General features: G+C 35.1%; 1 protein-coding gene across 4 annotated transcripts in view; it reads left to right on the top strand.

Annotated features, from left to right (window-relative positions):
- Window positions 1-13,598, top strand: part of LMBRD2 (LMBR1 domain containing 2) — a 55,918-nt gene that overhangs the window by 22,787 nt on the left and 19,533 nt on the right. For all 4 annotated transcript variants that reach the window (XM_082651203.1, XM_082651204.1, XM_082651201.1 and 1 more), the window contains exons 9-15: window positions 2,505-2,618; window positions 2,984-3,167; window positions 6,281-6,462; window positions 7,022-7,155; window positions 8,548-8,653; window positions 9,313-9,410; window positions 12,294-12,397. In XM_082651203.1, the coding sequence (XP_082507329.1) occupies window positions 2,505-2,618; window positions 2,984-3,167; window positions 6,281-6,462; window positions 7,022-7,155; window positions 8,548-8,653; window positions 9,313-9,410; window positions 12,294-12,397 (922 nt within the window). The remainder of the gene's footprint in view (window positions 1-2,504; window positions 2,619-2,983; window positions 3,168-6,280; window positions 6,463-7,021; window positions 7,156-8,547; window positions 8,654-9,312; window positions 9,411-12,293; window positions 12,398-13,598) is intronic.

Raw genomic sequence — 13,598 nt, 5'->3', positions numbered from 1 at the left:
TAGTAATTTGTACATAGAATTTGTTCTTTTGTTACTATAGGTTTAACATTATTTATTGGCAGTATTTTCCATTGAAATGTGGCTATAGAGGTTATGTTAAATAATGTAAAATGATTGCCGTGACACAGTGATGGAGATGGACCTTTATAGGTTGTAAAAGTGTCATTAAGGGCTTCCCTGGTGGCGCAGTGGTTGAGAGTCCGCCTCCCGATGCAGGGGACACACGTTAGTGCCCTGGTCCAGGAAGATCCCACGTGCCGCGGAGCGGCTGGGCCCGTGAGCCATGGCCGCTGAGCCTGCGTGTCCGGAGCCTGTGCTCCGCAACGGGAGAGGCCACAACAGTGAGAGGCCCACGTACCAAAAAAAAAAAAAAGTGTCATGAAATGTGGTCACTAAAAGCGTATTTCCTATAAGGAAATAAATTAGGTCCTCAATAGTCACATTTAATCAGCTTTGTACATGGTATTTTACAATATATTTCATAAAATGAATGACATTATGAGATATTTGATAAGAAACCATACAATTAAGGTTTTGATGCATTAGTATTGAATTAGAGGTATTCATATACTTCCGAAAATGATTATTCCAGAAATGAGTTCCCCAATTGTCTTCTCTGCAACCACAGAGCCCCTGAACTATTCCTTTTCTTGTATTTAGTTTATTTTTAAAGACTTGTATGTAAGCCTTTATTTTTTTATTGAGGTAACATTGATTTATAACATTATATGAGTTTTGTGTGTACATTATATTTCTACTTCTAGATACCCTATACCATCCTTATCACCAAAAATTTATTTTCCATCAGTCACCATACAGTGGATCCCCTTTACCCATTTCACCCTAACCCCCACTACTACTCTGTTCTCTGTATCTACATGTTTGTTTTTATTTGGTTTGGTTTATTCATTTATTTTCTTTTTGTTTGTCTATCAGCTTTTTATATTTCCCATATGAGTTGAATCCTATGGTATTTGTCTTCATCTGACTTATTTCACTTAGCATAATACCCTCAAGGTCCATCCATGTTGTTACAGATGACAAGATTTTATCTTTTTTTAATGGCTGAGTAGTATTCCCCTGTGTGTGTGTGTGTGTGTGTGTGTGTGTGTGTGTGTGTGTGTGTATCACATCTTCTTTATCCATTCATTCACTGATGGGCACTTAGATTGTTTATCTTGACTATTGTAAATAATGCTGCAGTGAACATGGGGGTGCAGATATCCTTTAGGATTCGTATTTTCATATTCTTTGGATAAATTCCCAGAGGCGGGATAGCTAGATCATACAGTAGCTGTAGTCTTTTTTTTTTTTTTTTTTTCGGTACGTGGGCCTCTCACTGCTGTGGCCTCTCCCGTTGCAGAGCACAGGCTCCAAATGCGCAGGCTCAGCGGCCATGGCTCACGGGCCCAGCCGCTCCGCGGCATGTGGGATCTTCCCGGACCGGGGCATGAACCCATGTCCCCTGCATTGGCAGGCGGACTCTCAACCACTACGCCACCAGGGCAGCCCCGTAGTCTTAATTTTTTGAGGACTCTCCATACTGTTTTCCATAGCGGCTGCACCAATTTACATTCCCACCAGTAGTGTATGAGGGTTCTGTGTTCTCCACATCTTCACCAACACTTGTTATTTCTTGTCGTTTTGATAATAGCCATTCTGACAGGTATGAGGTGATAATCTCATTGTGGTTTTGATTTGCATTTCTTGAATAATTAGTGATGTTGAACATCTTTTCATGCACTTGTTGGCCACCTGTATGTCTTCTTTGGAAAATATCTATTCGGTTCCCCTGCCCATTTTTCAATCAAGTTGTTTGTTCATTGTTGAGTTGTATGAGTTCTTTATATATTTTGGATGTTAACCTCCTATTGGATATATCATTTGTAAATATATTTCTCCTTTGGTAGGTTGTCTTTTCATTTTATTGATGGTTTCCTTTGCTGTGCAGAAGCTTTTTAGTTTGTTATAATCACATTTGTCTATTTTTGCTTTTGCTTCCCTTGCCTGAGGAGACATATCTAGAAAGATATTGCTAAGACCAATGTCAGAGAGCATCCTGCCTATATTTTCTTCTGGGATTTTTATGGTTTCATGTCTTACAGTCAAGTCTTTAATCCATTTTGGGTTGATTTTTATGTATGGTATGCAATAGTGGTTTAGTTTCCTTTTTTTGCATATGGCTGTCCAGTTCTTTTCCTATATTTTAAATCTGTTATACTAATTATTTGCTAGTGCTCCTTTTGGTTAAGATGATAGTCATGAGAATCAATTCTCTACATTTCTCTTATATTTGCTACCTTTTGAGATCTATTCAGGGAGGTTAACCAACTTGCCCAAGTTCATAGAGGTAATAAATGACTAATAGTGGTGTAGACGACTTCAAATCTGGAAGATGTTTGCAAGAAAATTAGATATGCTCAAGAATGAAAGATTTTTAATAAAAATAAAATTTTAATCTTTTTTGCAAATAAAATTTCTAAAAATCTACTCGTTCCTTGTAGTGCCCTGTAGAGTATCAGGAAAAAATGGGTAGGAACATGGATGATTACGAAGATTTTGATGAAAAACATAATACCTATCCAAGTGAAAAGAGTCTGGTAAAACTACATAAACAGGTAACTTTATATAGCCTTTTTACCTTCTGATGATTTTAGTTAGATTTGTAATTACTGCCCACAAAAAAGGAAGTTTGAGTGAATGTGTATCAGAAACTTCCTTTGATCCTGTCCTTATCATTATTCTTTGAAGTGTTTTAACTTTGTTTTTCTCGACATGGTTACTGTTGGAATTTGGGGAGGGAGAACTATTCACTAAGCATGAGTGTTATATGTATTATAGAATATTAACATCCTTGACTCCACCCAGTAAATGCCACGACCCCTTTCCTGTTGCTGTGACAACCAAAACATGCTCCTTAGTGGGGAGTTGAATCACTGTTGGATCAGAACACTGACAGGTATACCCCCGCTCTCTTTGTTAGGTGATTTATTCAGTTCAGAGACACCGTCGAACTCAAGTACAATGGCAGATTCTTTTGGAACAAGCATTTTATCTAGAAGATGTAGCAAAAAATGAAACTAGTGCTACTTGTCAGTTTGTTCATACCTTTCAATCGCCGGAGCCAGAAAATAGATTTATTCAGTATTTTTATAATCCTACAGTTGGTATGTAATTTGATGTACATTTCAAAGTTTAATGCTGATAATTTTTCTGATGAAAAGTGTATATTTTCACCAATGCAAAGTTAAATTATAATTGTGTTATTTGACTTATGCCATATGGTAATACTATGTATTTGATAAACCTCCCCCAAAAAACTATTTTACTTGTCATATAACATATAAACTATTAGCTTCCACTCTTTCTTCACAGATAACCAAAATTCTATGCAAAAATATATGCAATACATCAAGCATATCTTGTATACATAATATATACTTAAAACAATTAGAATTTTAAGCAGTTTTATATCATAAGCGTGGATCTCTTCTTTAGTCTTGACATACTACTAAAATGTTCCCCTAAGATGTCCTCTTTGATTCCTTACATTTATTAGTCTATATACAAAACCTACATTCAATAGTCATAATTATTTTATTCTCCTTTATGATTATTTATGACACTTTCTTCAAATGTTATCAAATTTAGTATGAAGAACTTAATGAAAATATCAAAGTGTCACAGTATTAGAACTTCTGTTTACCTTATTTATTCAAATAAACTGTTAAGTTCACTTGATTTTATTTTACATGTTTGGTCTTGAGTATGAAAACATAATGGCCATAACACATGTCTCAATGAAGATCTTTTTTTTTAATTAAATAAAGGAATGATGTGATACTTGTTTTCATTCATTCAACAAACATTTGAGCCTATATATGCTGTGAATTGTTGGGTGCTTGGTATATATCAGTGAACAAAAAAGACAGAAATTCCTGCCCTTGCAGAGTGAGAAAAACAGGCAATATATACATAAAGGTATGAACAGGATGCTGAGTAGTAGGTAGTTGGCTGTAGATATTGGAGTTCAAGGAAGAAGTCTGCTCTGCAAATATAAATTAGGGTATCGTTAATGTATAGGTGGGCCATGGGTTAGGATAAAGTCAGTGAAGAAGTAATGGGATAGAGAAAAGAGAAAATCTGAGGACCAAGCCTGAGGTACTGCCAATTTAGACATCAAGTTGATGCGGAGGAACCAGCAGAAAAGACTAGAAAAAGAATGGCCGGTGAGATAGGAGGAAAACCAGGAGAGTGAAATGTTTTGAGAAAAAGGTTGTATAAAGTACCTTTTCAAATGTTTCAGATAGGTAGATTATTATGAATATTAAGACTTGACAATGGGATTTCAGAGGAATGAAGTGGGGGGAAGGGTAAAAAAGCCTGATCGAAATTTGAAAGAAAAACGAGGGAAAGCAGTTAGAGACACAATAGAAAACTCTCAAAGTGTTTTCTTTATAAAAGGGAATAAAGAGGGAGTAGCTGAAGGAGAGTGGTAGGGTCAAGAGAAATTATTGCATGTAATTTGCAAATGACACCTTCGAGGAAATATGTTGAGACAGAAGAGAATGGCTGGGACAATGTACATTTACAGGCGAGATGAAAAGGGAAATAGTGAATAGTGAGGAGAAAGGCCTTAGTTTAGGAGGTAAAGCACAAATATACTTGAGCAGATGTGAAAAGATGTAGTGGCGGGCACTTGGGGAGGTTCTGTTCTTCCAGCTTCTGTTTTCTCAGTGAAATGCTGAGAGTAATTATAGGGCAAGAGATTTTGGAAATTTGAGGAAAGAAGGCGCAAAATAGTTGCTTAGGGAGAGTAGGCATGGGAGAAGATTGGTGAATTACAGTACGCTAGCCAAGCAGTGCTCAGGGTCCACTTGAAGCTATTGATTAAGAATTTAAAGTGAGATGAGTCAGAAGAGTTGCGTGTCTTACTCTTGCAATGTGCAGTTCCATGGGTGCAGGCTCAGGGTAGCCAAGGAGTTGAATCTAACCAGAGCGTGGTTTAGCTTAGCAAGTACAGGGAAGCAAGAGAGGCCACGAGAATTGGGATATTGGAGAGTGATTATCCTCAAAGACTATGGAACCTGAGCTGGGTAAAGAAAGTAATAAGGACATCAGGTTAAGTGGCAGGAAAAATGTGGTAGAATAAATGGACTGTCGGGGTAAAGTCAGTCAGTGGAGCTGGAATAGTAGATGAAGGTGTTGCTTGGGGACAGGGATCCTATTCTTTAATGAGATTATAAGGGTTGGAGTTATCGGTAATAAAAGATTTAAAGGATGAGTAGTTGAGGTAAGCTGGAGGACAGACTCATTGGAGGAGAGTAGGTCGAGGAAGTGAAGACCAGGGTATTGAAAGGAGGATCACCTGTGTGGATATTGAAATCACCAGGAACTATCCTGTGAGTAGGGTTGAAAAGATTTAGAGTGAGCCAGGAGCTCAACTCTTCAATGAATGAAGTATAACCTTTTCAATTTTGTGAGTTTTCTTCTTTTTTTTTTCTTTAACTTTTTTTTTTTTTTTTTGCCTAAAGTCAGACTTAACAAAAAGTTGCCAGAATAATACAAAGAATTCCCATACGCCCTTCACCCAGATTCCTTAAATGTTAACATTTTACCTTATTCATTTGCTTTATCTTTTTCTATCTGTATACATATTTTTCCTTTATCTTTTCAGAGTTAAATCCAGACATGATAACCTCTTTACCTCTCAGTGTTTCAGTGTGTATTTTCTAAGAATAAAGACGTTTTTGTACATAACCAAGTACAATGTGATCAAAATAAAGAAATTAGCATTGATACAGTACAGTTATCTACAGACCTTGTTCAGATTTTGCTAATTGTCTCAATAATATTCTTTGTAAAAAAATCCCAGATCGTGCATTGCATTCAGTTGTCATGTCTCCTTAGTCTCCTTTAATCTGGAATGATTTCTGTGTCTCTGTTATTATTTTATGACATTAATGTTTTGGAGAGTACAGGTCAGTTTTTTATTGAATGTCCCTGAATTTGAGTTTGATGTTTCCTCATAATCAGATGCAGGTTCTACATTTTTGGCAGGAATACCTCAGCAATGATGTGTTCTTATCAGAGCATGAGGCACATAATATCAGTTTGTCCCATTACTGCTATTCATTTGCTTAGGATGGTGTCTGCCTGGTTCCACCACTGTTTTTCTCTTTGCAATTACGTATCTTGTATTGGAGGTATTTTGAAACACTGTAAATACGCTGTTACTCCTTTATGGTTTTCCTAATCATTTTTTTCTTTTATCTTCCAGAGTGGTACTGGGAATGTCTTTTGCGACCGTGGTTTTATAGGGTACTTGCTGTGGTGTTGTCCATCTTCTCCGTGATTGTTGTGTGGTCAGAGTGCACATTCTTTAGCACTACACCTGTCTTATCCCTCTTTGCAGTCTTCATACAGCTGGCCGAAAAAACATACAATTATATTTATATCGAGGTCAGTTTATTTTATATGGGTCGTAAATAAATGTCAGCCATAGTATAATCCTTAACTGTTGTATCTTTTCTCCATATATTTCTTCTAGTAATAATGAAAGCAGTGAAGTTTCCCACAGTGTTATTATTCACACTTCCAAAAATGAGCTTCATCATTTTACCCAGAATATAAAAACTAAGAACTGTATTTGAGGAGAGATGAAAAGATGCAAAATAGTGCAAAGTACTTCTATGAGAATGCTTTGATCCTCTTTATGCCAGTGAAGCTACATAACTTATAGTCTTCATGTGAAGAGTTGCCAAGGGAATGGGAGAACAGGCTCACTTCAGGAGGTAGCTTTGAAACTTATGGATAGGATGTGGGACTGATTAAGATGTAGATTTTTTTTCATAATTTCATTTTATGAAAAAATGAAATTAGGCGGTTAAAAATTTATACTGTTACTGTATATAAGTTTTAGAATGTCAATAAATGTTAGCTGGAATTCAAAGATAATGCTTGTGATAGTATATAAGTATTGAAGTCTGTTAGTCTGAAACTGGGTTCTTTGTTTTCTTAGATTGCTTGCTTCCTCTCCATCTTCTTCCTCAGTATCTGTGTTTATTCTACTGTGTTCAGGATTCGTGTATTTAACTATTATTACCTGGCTTCACATCACCAGACTGATGCTTACAGCCTTCTTTTCAGTGGCATGTAAGTAGATTGTGTGTAGAAACAAGGGAAATGTCTCCATTACATGTATTCTTATGGATCTCTCTTCTATTTCTTTTTGTTTATGGATCTTCACTAACACCTGCATTTCTGTGAGCTAATTGATTAGGTTTAAGTATTAATTAGGTGCTTGTTGATGGCTAGCTAAATTCTTCTTGAAGTTTAGGGTTAAAATGGGTATGCTAGATTAGGAAGGAAAAGAAAGACATAGTGAGCCTGGATTTACCAATTAGAGGGTCAATAAATAGGTTAGTAATAAGAAGAACATTTGAGAGTTTAGAGACTAAGTCAGACCTAGAAAGTGTTCTGAGGTTCAGTGGCCTCAAACTGAATTGTGGAGGACCAAGAACACCAAAAGAACAATTCTTGCTGAGAGATTTAGTAGAAGTTTAGCGAGATGGTTCCAGCTTGGGCTAGGTTGCACAATCTACTATTTGTCCGTATTGTTAACTTAGTTATATTAGGTTTTTAGGGCTGGACTTTGGGAACTTCAAGAGGAATCAATATCTGAGGCATCTCTAAGACTTTTTTTTAACCTTTTTTTCCCCAATAATTGTAGACTCAAAGGGAGTTGCAAATATAATACAAAGAGTCCTAGTAACCTTCACTCAGCTTCCCCCAGTGGAGACATTTTATATTGCTGTTGTACAGACACACTATTGTTAACAGACCACAGACCTTATTAATTTTCAGTATTTTTTTTCCTTTATTCGTGTGTGTGTGTGTGTGTGTGTGTGTGTGTGTGTGTGTGTGTAGATTCCCGTAACCACCACCACAATCAAGATACAGAACTATTCTGTCACCACAAAAGAACTCATATTACCTCTTTCTATTCACACCCTCTCTTCATTTTTGTCTCCTTCTACTCTCCAACTCTGTAGTTCTGTAAGGTTCTCTTTTTATCTGGTCAAAACTGAGCTCCAACTATTATTTATACCTGTAATTGTCAGAGTTGACATACTTTGATAAAACTTCAGATCTTTTACGTACTGAGTACAATTCACCTGAGGATGTTACTGTCCTCGTCATGCTATTGAGACAGTTTTAGATTACACAGATGGTAGGCGTGGAAGAGGCACATACAGAGGCACTCTGCAAATTCTTGGGATAAAGCAGTGGCAAACACCAGCGAAGGAGATAACCTGAGGCTGGAGTTTTGCCTTGTAGGTGTTGATGTTTTTAAGGAAGATGTGATTAATAGGATTTTCAGAATGTCTCAAAAGTAAGGGCAGTTTGTATTAAGAATTAAAAATACAAATGGATGAGAATAATAGTTACAATGATCTGAAATGTTCTTAATGTATTTCAACATAATATATAATGTATCTTCCTGCTTTAATTTTTATATATTGTGTTTATTAATGCTTACTTCAGGTTATTTTGCCGTTTGACTCCTCCTTTATGTCTTAATTTCTTGGGTTTGACCCATATGGATTCATCCATCTCTCACCAGAATACACAGCCAACTGCTTATACATCTGTAAGTATTGTCAAAAAAGAGTTCTTTAGATTCATTATCTATATAGGGTGCTATTATTGTGAAATTTATTTTTACTGCTGGCGGAAAAGTTCTGTTGCATTATTAGGATCTTTTTAAAAATTACTAAAACTTTCTTTTACAGATTGTATATGTAATTACTAATGACTGAATAAAAGTGATATTGCTATATCTTATTATAAAAAATTAATTTTTGGTTCATATAGGTTGTCCAGCTGAGCAATATCAATAGACCTGACCTATAATAATATTAACCTTTATGTTTATGGTCTTAATGTATTTGATGATTTTCAGTAGTATTTATAAAATATTAATATTTGGGGGAGAAAAATCTTAATAAATAAGCAAATTAAGATATAATAGACATATAACATTGTATTAGTTTATGGTGTACAACATAATTGGTATATGTATATATTGTGAAATAATTATCATAATAAGTTTAGTTACCATTCATCACCTCACAGTTACAATTTCTTTCCTCTTGTGATGAGAACTTAAAAATCAGTCTATTTAGTGCTTCATTTCTACTTTTTTGAAAACTCCGAATTAATTGATATAAATGGTTATGGGTGAATTTTCTAATGAAAAAGAATGAAAGATATAGAACTGTACTGATTTAATTTTTTCTTGCTCCTCAGATTATGGGTTCCATGAAAGTTTTATCCTTTATTGCAGATGGGTTCTATATATATTATCCTATGTTGGTGGTAATTCTCTGCATTGCTACTTACTTTAGGTAAGAAACAACATTGCTTATTTTCCACATATGCTTAGCCTGATCTGGATAACTTTTCTCCTTAAAGCTCTTTTAAATATTCACTGATTGGGTTCTGGTTGTTTGTTTTATTGTGACTTTGTGGGTGCTGGGCATAGTTTAAAGGGGTCGCTTGAGTGACTGGGTCAGGTTCTCCCTCCAAAGATATTTTCAAGAAAAGAGAGAGAGTTATTCTGTTACACATATTTAGTCTACAGAGTGATAGGATTAATTACAGAATGTTAACTCTGAGTCCTGGCCTGTGGTACTGGCAGCCAGTGTAGCTTATGAAGCACCCCCATACCCAGCTTGTATCCAGAAACATATATTAGTCTTAGGGCTTTCCCCACAATCATTTTTGGGTTTCTAGATATTTCAGATCATAGCCAGAACAGAGGGTCAGGTGAGGAACAGTTGAAATCAGACAGTACGTGTAAGGCAGGAAAGTACATGGGCTGCTCTTTTTATAGGATCAGAAAAAGTGGTAGAACCTTGGCAGAGATCAGACTCAAAAGGAGTTAAAAGACAGGTGTGCTTGGCTTCTAGCCCCCTGTCTTCCCTACTTCCACGTGTTAGGTGCCCACATCCTGTACTCTGCCTACCCTCTTCACTGCTTAAGTGCTCCATGACACACCAAAAATGCCCCTTAAAAAAAAATTTTATTGATAATAAGTTTCATCCAACCACTTTTCATTTAAATCTTTCAGTACCATTATATAGTTATTGTAAATAATGTACATTATTGTACTGATATTCTAACACTAGGATATTGAGTAAACAAAAGTTTTGTTTGAAATAAATTCTCTATTGAATTTTGTAAAACATATATATTTTACCTTCTCATAAGTAAAGGAACTAAAAGATTATAATTTAAAATAAAACGGTTAATTTGAACTGACAAAAAAATCTAATATTTTCAAACTTTTTCCATAAGGTAGAAAAGACAGAGGTTTATACTATGAAAACGATGTATTAAAGGAAGAGACCAATCATCCTTTGGATATCCAAAATTAAATTTTTATTATATGCTTATTCATTTTAACAGTTTATAAACTACAAATGGAACATTAAGAGCTTGTGATGTATAAATCATATCTTCTCATGTTAGTATTTATGTTGGTAAGATTAGCGTCTCTTCTTATCTTATTAGATTGTTATACTGATCGAGGAATAGATGGGTGGGATAGTGCCTTGTCAACTATAAAATCTTAAACAAATGTAAGGAACTATGTCTAAAAGGAAAATTGTTGAACTTAAAAATAATTCCTTAAAAGTGTTGTTTTAGAGTTAATTAAGATAAATTTTGAGTGCCCGTTTGTCTTTAAGAGAAAAAATGGTCATATTCCTCAATTTTCAAATTATAAAAATACTCTATTATAGGAGTGTATGAAGCAATGCCTTGCTGACATTTCAATGGTAACTTGACTTTATAGGTCAATTTTCTTTTGAAATGCTGTTATAATTAGTCTAATTCCCATATTACTAGCACACAGCCATACCCAGAGCTAATATTCAGACTTAACTGCCTAGAGAATATAAAGCTGTTTCCTGACACTTTAGACAAAGCTAAGACCTTCCCAGAGACAATGATCTCATCCTGGAGTATAGTATTCCCACAAGAACATGAAGATGGTAAGGGAATATTTAAAGTCACGGAATTAGCATGACCATCTACCTGAAACCCTAGTTTTACTTACCGTTAAGTCATACAGAGCATTCCTTATATATTAAAGCAGGCAGATAATTTATGAATTAGCCAGGTTTTTACACATCACTAATGTAAAATGGGAGATCTTCACTTTTTTTAAATTGCTCCGTTGTTTTCTCTTCCTCCTAACATACACACACACGTACTTCTTCTCCCTTTCTCCTTCTTCCTCTCTCCCCCTTGCTCCATGTATGGTGTTGAGGGCATATGTGAGGGCATTAGCCTGCTGTGCCCCCCTTTGCCTGGCAAAGCAATAAAGCTATTCTTCTCTACCTCAAAAGAAAAAAAAAAAAAAGGAAATCAATGAAAACGTTTGAGAACTAAGGTAATAAAAAGAGCTTGGTCTTTGTTTTGTCTTGGATTTAAATCCTCAGGTCTAAAATTTATTAATTGATCTTTAGCAAGGTTTTTAACCCCTTGTACCTCTGTTTCCTTATCTGTAAAGTGTTATTTATCTCTTAGAATTATAATAAGAATTAAATAAGAGTATCTGTAAATTGTCTGATGCATAATAGGAGTTTAACAAATATTAATCCTTCCTTCCTCGCGTGCCATATTTTCAGAGTATTTCTGTCCTGTACAACAGTGAGGTTTAAAGTAAATAGTAAATAAGATATAAAATGATAACCCCCAGATAAGCTATAGTAATGAATTCTGAGTTTATAGTAACACCTATTTAAATAGAATTGAGTAGTTCTCAGGAGAAAAAAAACATGAAAATCAATTTGCATAACTAAGACTTTCTAAGCCAGAATATTCTGCACTTGTAAATACTGGTTGTGTATGTGTATTTTCAGTATTAATATTGCTGTTTGAATATAAGAAAAGAATAAATTGCTTTTGTATTATAGCCATTGTTTAGCATCCTGCTATAGTAATCTTCTGAAGGTATGCTAATGGCCTAACTTAATTTGTGTCTGTAAGAAATATGGCTTTGGTGCATACCCTAGTCAGTGGAGTACTGGGCATATAAGCTTCTTAGAAAGGGAAATAAGTACTTCTTAAAGAAAGACAAATGTAGCGCTAGGTAACTTGACATGATAACTAGTAATAAATCATAGGCTTCTGTGGGGTGCAGATACTAAAGAACAATTAACTTATCTAAATGTTTACAGTGTGAAATAATGCTTATCTTTTTGAAAATCGACTTTTATTAGCTTGGGAACTCGTTGTTTGAATCTACTTGGTTTCCAGCAGTTCATGGGAGATAACGATATGACATCAGACTTAGTTGATGAAGGAAAAGAATTAATCAGACGAGGTAAGATTTGTCTTTTAAAATGAACGAAGGGCAAGTGCTAAGACTGAGAAAACAAAATTAATGTTTGTATGATTTGAAATTTTTAATCTATCTTAAGAAATTACAAATTAATATGTTTTAGCTAAAATTCTACAGAAAACTTTCATAGCAAAAATAATTCAAAAACATAAATGATTGTTTCATCTGTCTTTAAGAAATTCTGCAGAGGATTTAATAATTAATATGTCTGCAACTAAATAACGCCCTTGCTTGGTGTTGGAGTCATTTTCCTGTTTGCTTTGAAGTAGATTTGCCAAGTTAAATACAGTTAGAAAACTCATTAATTTAAAAAATCATCATTAAAAACAAGGTAAAGAATCATCATTAGTTTAATGCTGCATAGGAAATCATTCAAGCCAAGGCTGGTTTTTAGAATGTGGTAATCATTAACAACCTGTTAGAATACATGGCACTCTGTTAGAATCTAATCTCAAAACTGAGTGTATCAAATTTCCTGATGTTCAAGTGATGGTAGAATAGGAGGAAAAAGAAAAACAAAACTTGAGTTTTGGGACATTGGTTCTTAGACATTCTCCCTACTTGGGTCTGGGGTTTTTGTGTGATCTTATTTAAATGTAAGCCAAAATGTACTGTGGCTCTAAAATAGGCCAGCGTAGCCTTCACGTGCTCTCATAGGAAGGTGGTGTCTAGTTAATGTAATAGTTCTGCTGCTTTTTGCATTAATTAGACTTCATCTGGAGTATCATATCCAGTCCTGGGTAAGATTTTCAAGAGTAAGACTGATAAGTCAGAAGGAGTCTAGGACAGCCAGAATGAGTCTGTAGGGCATATCTTATGGAAAAGAACCACTGCTGAGTATATAGCCAGAAGAGAGTAATGGAAAAGACTCTTATGCAGAAAGAAGTATGAAATTAATTTAGAAGACAAGACATAAAGAAAAAGGAGAAGTTGCAGAGAAACAAATTTCAAGTCACCATGGGGAAGAAGTTCTTCCCCACTAAAGCTATTTAGGCAGAGCCTAAAGGGCCATCTCCAACAAAAGTAGAGAAGGTATTCTCTGTGGAGTTAGGTGAACTCTCCAGTTCTTTCCAACAATAACCTATTACCTTTGACTTTGTAGTAATTTAAAGGAAATTGGTCATAGCCTGATACCTTTACTTCAGTTACTCTACATCTAATTAAACCATGTTATACCAAATTT

This window comes from Grampus griseus, assembly GCF_964374135.1.
Source record: "Grampus griseus genome assembly, chromosome: 3".
Taxonomy (NCBI): domain Eukaryota; kingdom Metazoa; phylum Chordata; class Mammalia; order Artiodactyla; family Delphinidae; genus Grampus; species Grampus griseus.
Note: the sequence above shows the minus strand (reverse complement) of the source record. Positions and strands in the feature narration are given on the sequence as shown.